Consider the following 7,537-nt stretch of genomic DNA (forward strand, 5'->3'; position numbering starts at 1 on the left):
ACATTCTAAATGTAGTATTACATGACAATAATGGAACCTTTACCCTTCTCTCCAAAGAGTAAAGCCCTAGCTTCCTTAATCTCTGCTCATAATACACATTCTCTTAATCAGGCATCATCCTGGTAAATCTCCTCTGCATTCTTTCCAACACTTCCATAATGAGGTGACCAGAACTGGACACAGTACTCCAAGTGTGGTCTAACCAGAGTTTTTTGTTTTGTTTTTTTTTAAAAAAGAACTTCATCACTACCTCATTGCTCTTAAACTCAATCCCTCGACTTGTGAAAGCTAACACCCCATAAGCTTTCTTAACTATCCTGTCTACCTGTGAAGCAACATTCAGGGATCTGTGGACATGGACCCCTAGATCCCGTTTCTTCCACACTACCAAGAATCCTGCCATTAACTTTGTACTGAGCCTTGGAGTTTGTCCTTCCAAAGTGTACCCCCTCACACTTCTCTGGATTGAACTCCATCTGCCACTTCTCAGCCCATCTCTGCATCCTATCAATATCCTTCTTCAATCTTCTACATTATCCACAACCTTTGTGTTGTCTGCAAACTTGCCAACCCTCTCTTCAACCCTCTCATCCAAATAGCTAATTAAAAAAATAAATCATGAAAAGCAGCAATTCCAGAACTGATCCTTGAGCGGCTCCACTAGACAAAATCCTCCAATCCAAATGTACTCCCTCCATCACAACCCTTTCCTTTCTACAGGCAAGTCAAGCCTTCTGACTTTCTGAATATACCCACCCATGTGAAACCCTGTCAAATGCCTTACTAAAATCCATGTAGACTACATCCACTGAACAATCATCAATCTATCTGGTCACCTCCTCAACAAACTCTATCAGGCTTGTCAGACATGATTTGCCCTTCACAAAACCATGCTGACTGTCCCTGATCAGACCATAGATCCCATCTCCAAGAATCCTTTCCAACACTGGTCTAAAATTACCTGGACTTTCCCTACTACCTTTTTTTTTAAATAAAGGGGGACAACATTTTCCATCTTCCAATTCTCAGGAACCATTCCCATGGATAACAAGGACACAAAGATCCTAACCAGAGGCTCAGCAATCTCCTCCCTCACCTCATGGAGGAGCCTGGGGAATATTTGGTCAGGCCCCAGGGACTTATCCATCCTAATACATTTTAACTGCTCCAATACATTCTCTCTTAATATCAACATGCTCCAGAACATTTACCACACCCATATTGTCCCCATGGTCATAAAGGTCCCTTTCCTTGGTGAACACTGAAAAAAAATATTTATTGAAGATCTCACCCACTTCCACAGCCTCCAGGCTCATCCCACCTTTATCTCGAATTGGTCCTACATTCTCTCCTGTCATCCTTCTGCTCCACACTTGAAGAATGTCTTGGAGTTTTCCTTATCCCTATTCATCAAGGCCTTCTCATATCCCCTTCTTTCTCTCCTCATCCCCCTCTTGCTACCCAATATTCAAGAGATCCCTCTGATCCTTGCAACTACATTTAATCTTGGCTAAAAGGCCAAGATATGATCCTTGCTGCCTAAACCTCATGTTCGTAGCCTTCTTCCACCTGACTAGATTTTCCACCTCTCTTGTCAACCATGGTTCTTTCACCCTACCATTCTTTCTGTGCCTCATTGGGACAAATTTACCCCCAACATCCTGCAAGAGATCACTAAACATCAACTACATTTCCATAGTACATTTTCCTGCAAAAATGTCATCCAATTTGTACCCTCAAGTTCAAGCCATATAATTTGCCTTACCCAATTCAATATTTTCCTGTCCTCTCTGACTCTATCGTTGTCCATGACAATGCCAAAGGTCAGGGAAAAAAACTAGTTTAAACCCTCCCGAACCACACCAGCAAATCTGCCCACAAGGATTTTTCTCCCTTTCCAGTTCAGGTGTAAGCCATCCAATCTGTACAGGTCTCACCTTCCCCAGAAGAGATCCAAAAATCTAAAACACTGCCTCCTGCACCAATTCCTCAGCCACGCATTCATTACAAATTTTTAACATCACTATCACGTAGCACTGGCTGCAATCCTGAGAATACTACCCTTGAGGTCCTGTTCTTCAGGTTTCTGCTTTACTCCCTAAACTCACTCTTCAGGCCTCATCCCTCTTCCTACTATGTCATTGGCACCAACATGTACTACAGCTTCTGGCTGCCTTCCCTCTCGTACCAGAATGCACTGGACCCGACCAGAGGCATCCCTGACCCTGGCAACCACGAGGTAATATACCATGCTGGTGTCCTTTCTCCTGCCCACAGAATCTCCTGTCTGCATGCACACCCCCCTAACTATGGAGTCCCCTCTGACTATAGATCTCCTCTTCTCTGTCCCACAGGGCCAGGCTCAGTGCTGGAGGCCCTGCCATCTTGGCTCCCTCCTGGTAGCTCATCTCGCACAACAGTATCCAGGACAATATACTTATTATGCAGGAGAATGGCCATAGGAGTGTTCTGCACTATCTGCCTGGTCACCTTTGCTAACTGTCACCCAACTACCGGCTTCTGGCAGCCTAGTGTGACTACCTCCCTAGAGCTCTGACTTCCTAATCATTTGATTCTGTTGCATGTATATGTTAGGAATAAAACCCAGGCTTTTTTGAATGTAAAAATAGATCTTTATAGCTTTGTTACCATTAAAAACTAATTTTGAAAAATTTTTTAATGAATTTTGTTTTGGTTGAAATAAAAATATCCACAAAAAGTGTACAGTATCGTTATACGCACCACAAAATAAGTCAGTCAGGGTACTTGCATCAAAGAAGTAAAAGCCCACCGACATGATGAAGGGACTCATCTGGTCTTTTCAATGTCCATAAAATTCAAAGATACATTGCCGAAATTTTGGGCCCGAGCCCTTCAAGGAATAAGCAAAATGAGTCAGAAGGAGGAAATCTCAGAAAGTGTCAGATTTCAGATAATTGCATCTGACCATTGAATAAATTGTTTGACAGGAGCACCATTTCTTCAACTAGCATATTGAGCCTGACGTACGTCAGAGGAACGTGAAAATGTGAAAAAGGTGCCACCTCCGGAGACTCATGTGGAAGGATGAAGAGTAAAAATTCCAAATTGGAACCAGCAGAACAGGGCTAAAAACAAAATATGGAAGTACTGGAGTGGGATAAATAGAACAAAGATAACTATTTCAGTGAAAGTCACAGGATGGGACTTTAATAAGGGCTCCATCAGTAGTGCTGGAACTGAGCACAGAGGATGAAAGATATATGGGCTAGATTTATATTTGTGAAGAGAGTCAGTATCAGATTTGAAAGTAGAATTGTATGGCTTGGAAACAGGTCCTTCAGCCCATCAAGTCTGTACCAAGCCTTAAACACCCATTGACACTAATCTCACTTTATTGTCCCCAGACTTTAGCCCTCATCTACACACTGCAGACAATTTGCAGCACTCAGTTAACCTACCAACCTGCAAATTTTTGGGAAGGGCGAGGAAACCACATGGTCCCATGAAGAATGTGCAAACTCCATACCAACAGCAAGAAGTTAAGATTGAAACTAGGTCGGTGGCACCAGGAGGGACCACTCTACCAACTTTTACACCCCAAGTAATGCAGTTGGAGTGAAATTTACACTCGGGCTTCACAAGTCATGGTTATCAGTCTGCTTAAAACACGATCAAGTGAACAGGATGATTTGGGGAAAAGAGACTCAGCAAGGCAGAAGGTGGGGTTAAATTTAGAGAATGACATGATCACAAAGGAAGGCATTTTGAAAAAAAATCTTGATTGCCAAGAGATGAAAGAATGCAGTGACAGATGAACAGACTGGAATTTCAACCCGATGAAATAAAACACAAACTTCCTGCACTTAATGAGGGAGAAGGTGAGAGAGGAAAAGTTATGCATGTAAGGGAGGTGGGGTGGGGGGGGTTAAGGCTTTTTATGTGGTGAAGAAAAGCCAGAGGCTATTTTTGCATGTCTTAATGGCCTTTGAATAATTATCAGTGGTAATGATGGACAGCAGAGCTAATTAATGGTGAAGGCAATTTAATCTGTAAATTATTGATTGGGCGGAGTCAAAGAGCCAGGAATTTCAAATTTTACCCCATTCCAATGACTCCAGTGTTCAATCTGATCACACGTTAAGATTTGTCTGAAATTTTACTTTACCTGGGTCCATTCCTTGGATGTAAGAATAGAAATCCCATAGGAATTAATGGGATATTTCCAAGAATTAATTGGATGTTTCCAAAATCTAAGGCAATTTACACTTGTCCTCAATCTGAAAGGCAGCCAGTCTCTGTACCCAATGAAACAAAATACACAAAAATTTCTATTCATTTTCATTTCTGATCCAGGTGATGATGAAATTTGAGGAGTCCAACAACTTGGTCCTGTGTAATTCTACATAGGGTTTGATGGCGGGTATATTTAATCTGCAATTATTACTTTCTATGGGAGTTGCACTTGGGTTATTATTGGCCCATATCATTCAATGAAATTTATGCAAACATGATTGAATATTGTCAATTCAGAGCAAAATAACATCAAAAGTTGAGTGAAAGGAACTAAAACCGTCACTGCCCGAGGGGGAATTTGGTGATAGCGGTTGAAATTCCATTGGCATGGAAGGCTATGGCTACCTGAAAATGGCAACATTGTTGCAGCAGCCAACCCCGGCTCCAGATAATGAACTATAGGACGATACAACACAGAAAGTGGCCTTTGACCCTTCTCTCTAGTTTCCAGCCTCGTCTCCAATTGGAAAGCACAGTGCTAAATGCAAGAAACACAAAAACCTGTCAGAGCTCTAGGGAGGTAGTCACACTAGGCTGCCAGAAGCCGGTAGAGGACCATATCACAAAGGTGCTACGTGATTACTACTTAATGAAGGGATTGAGCCCCAACACCAGCCTGAAACCTACTACTGAAACTCAGGGAAGAGGTCATTGGAAATGGTGTGCAAGGAAGCAGAAGCATGGCAAGCATGCTGGCATTCATATACGACTCAAACCAAATCCATCCATGTCCATGCTCCGGATGATTTCACTTGCATAGGTACAATCTCTGGAAAATAAATGGGATTACCCGAGGCTGCATAGGAACCAGAGGGAAATTAATAACTGCTGCTCTCTGGCAATAACTGACATTTATAGATGAGTGGCCCCAGAACTCCACTCCAGAATTAGCCATCCAGTGACAACATGTTTGTTTTATTTACATTGTGGTTGTGTACTGATTATTGTGTGTGTGTGTTTGTGTGCACCATGGCCTGGAGAGAAACTGTTTCGTCAGACTGTTTATGTACGGATGATAATGAACTTGAATGCTTAAAAATGGGATTGGCAAAGACAGGAACTTAATGGGTATCAAGAAGGAGATCATTTCTGTGCTGTACAATTCCATGACTATTAAACAAAAACACCATGGGGTGAACACAGCTCCATTCACACACCATCAGCAAACCGTAATTTTCAGCGATACTGTTTGGTGATTAAAAACAAAAAATGCTGGAAGTACTCGGCAGGAAAGAGAAACTGAATTAATGTTTCAGGCTGGAGACTTTGTCATAACATTGTTTAGACAATGGGCTCAGAGTGGCAGAATCTCAGTTCAAGACATTATCCAATTTACGGAAATCAAATACACGTTCTACTAAAAATGAAGCTGCACATTAATGGAGAACTAAAGCATCACATCACCCAACAAATGAAAACACTTCACTCAAATTCTACCAGTGGGGCTCAACCTTCCCTTCCCACTCACATCCCACCTGAAGCAGTCCCTATGCCATCGGTGTTCTGTGATTAGTAAGGGATTGCTTCAGGTGGGATGTGAGTGGGAAGGGAAGGTTGAGAATCACTGCTCTCGACCCAATTGTTACTGAAATATTTTGCTTGAGAAAAATTGTCATGGGCCCATTTCCTTTGGAGTGATGAAACGGTGCACATAACGAGTCAAAGAGGGACAATGACAACAGTGGTTTTCAAATGGTTTTCTTTTCACCCACATCCCACCTTAAGCCATCCCTTTTACTAATCACGGAGCACCAATGACATCGGGAATACTTAAAGTGAGATGTGAGTTGAAAGAAAAGTTGAGAACCACTGCAAGTAAACGATAGTGACATTACTGCAGATACAAAGCCCCTCGGTTACACTACAATGTCAGTCGAGCATGTACAGTAGAATATCAGTGTAGGGTTAAGTACAAGTCTTTTTAATTCAGTCTCTCGTTATTATCTCTTTTCTGACTGGTGGCACGTTGTGGTAGTTTGTTGCTACAGAATCTTGCCTACCTGCAGCAAGCAAGGATTTCGGTGTTTCTGTACATAATCCTTATGCAAACGCCGAACTCTCATGTACCTGCAAACTGGAGCACTTTCTGGACGTGGTTAAGAAACCGGCTTGACGCAAAGTTATGGGCGAATCGAATTGCGAAGACTGCAGGCGGACAGAGCCACGGTGCAGGGCCCCGGACAGCTGAGCGGAAGTATAGGACGAACCGAGCTTACCATAGCGTCCAGATTTTTAAAGTCACACAGCCTCCTCTGGGCTCTGGGACGGAAAGCCTCCTCTTCCAGCGGCTCTTGCAGCCCGTCGCGGATTTCCTCGTCGATCTCCTCCTCCATCTGAATCAACATGGGGGCCAGCATGCCGAACTTGGACCCCCGTCTGGCCACTTCCAGCAAGCACAGCACGAAGTTTTTCTCATTCTTGCGGAGGACCAGGTCGTTGGTCTCGAACATCAGGACGTCCTGAACGCCCAGGTCGTGTCGGCACCAGTCAATGAAGTTGGACACGTTGTCCCTGGCGATAAAGGAACCGGGCGGCACGTTCTTGGAGGCGAAAGTCACCCCGTGGCGGGGAACCCTCATCCTCTTGGCCGCCTCGGGACACGTCTGCTCAAACTCCAAGGCGGTCTGGTTGACGTTGTTGGCGTGTTGACACAGGGCGCATCCCGTCTCCAGCGCTTCCATGAAATGGTCGACGTGGACCCCCAGGTCGTACAGGGCGTTCAGCCACTCGGCCAAGTCCTCTTTCATCGCATCCAGATAGTCCTCGCTGGATCGGAACGGGCGAATGCTCTTACTGGCCGCCGACTGGATGTTCTTCTGCTCCGCCATGTTCCTCCCCAAATTCCCCCCCCCTTTTAACTCCAGAGCTCCCCACGACCCTTCCCCTTTAAATGGCTATCACTCGCAGCTTCAGGTGACTCGCTCTCGTTAATTGCCACCCTACTTTCCGGAGTCTAAAGAATAACACCTATAAGCATATTAAATCGTTCCGAGGGCCGCTCTCTCCTTGCAGTTCAATTCTCTTCCTTTCTGCTTCTAATTGCTCTTTGGCGGCCGCGCCGGTCACTTTCCCATTGAACGCTGGCCCGCTCTGGCTCGTTTCTCCGCCGCCGCCGCGCTTCCCTCCTCCTTCCGCGTCGCAGAAGCCTTGGGCTCAGACAGCGACCCACCTGGCGGTGTGAACACAAGAGGAGGCAACTCTTCCCGACAGCCCATCTCGTCCAGTGCGCAGCCGGGCGGCAGATGCCCGTCGTGTTGCCTCG

At 44.7% G+C, this 7,537-nt stretch overlaps 1 protein-coding gene across 1 annotated transcript in view; it reads right to left on the reverse strand.

The window, feature by feature from the left end:
• Positions 1–7,537, reverse strand: part of gas2l1 (growth arrest-specific 2 like 1) — a 64,501-nt gene extending 56,964 nt beyond the window's left edge. The window contains exon 1 of the mRNA XM_069932894.1: positions 6,492–7,537. Coding sequence (XP_069788995.1) covers positions 6,492–7,103 — 612 coding nt within the window. The 5' untranslated portion in view covers positions 7,104–7,537. The remainder of the gene's footprint in view (positions 1–6,491) is intronic.

Source organism: Narcine bancroftii, chromosome 4, assembly GCF_036971445.1.
Source record: "Narcine bancroftii isolate sNarBan1 chromosome 4, sNarBan1.hap1, whole genome shotgun sequence".
Lineage (NCBI taxonomy): Eukaryota > Metazoa > Chordata > Chondrichthyes > Torpediniformes > Narcinidae > Narcine > Narcine bancroftii.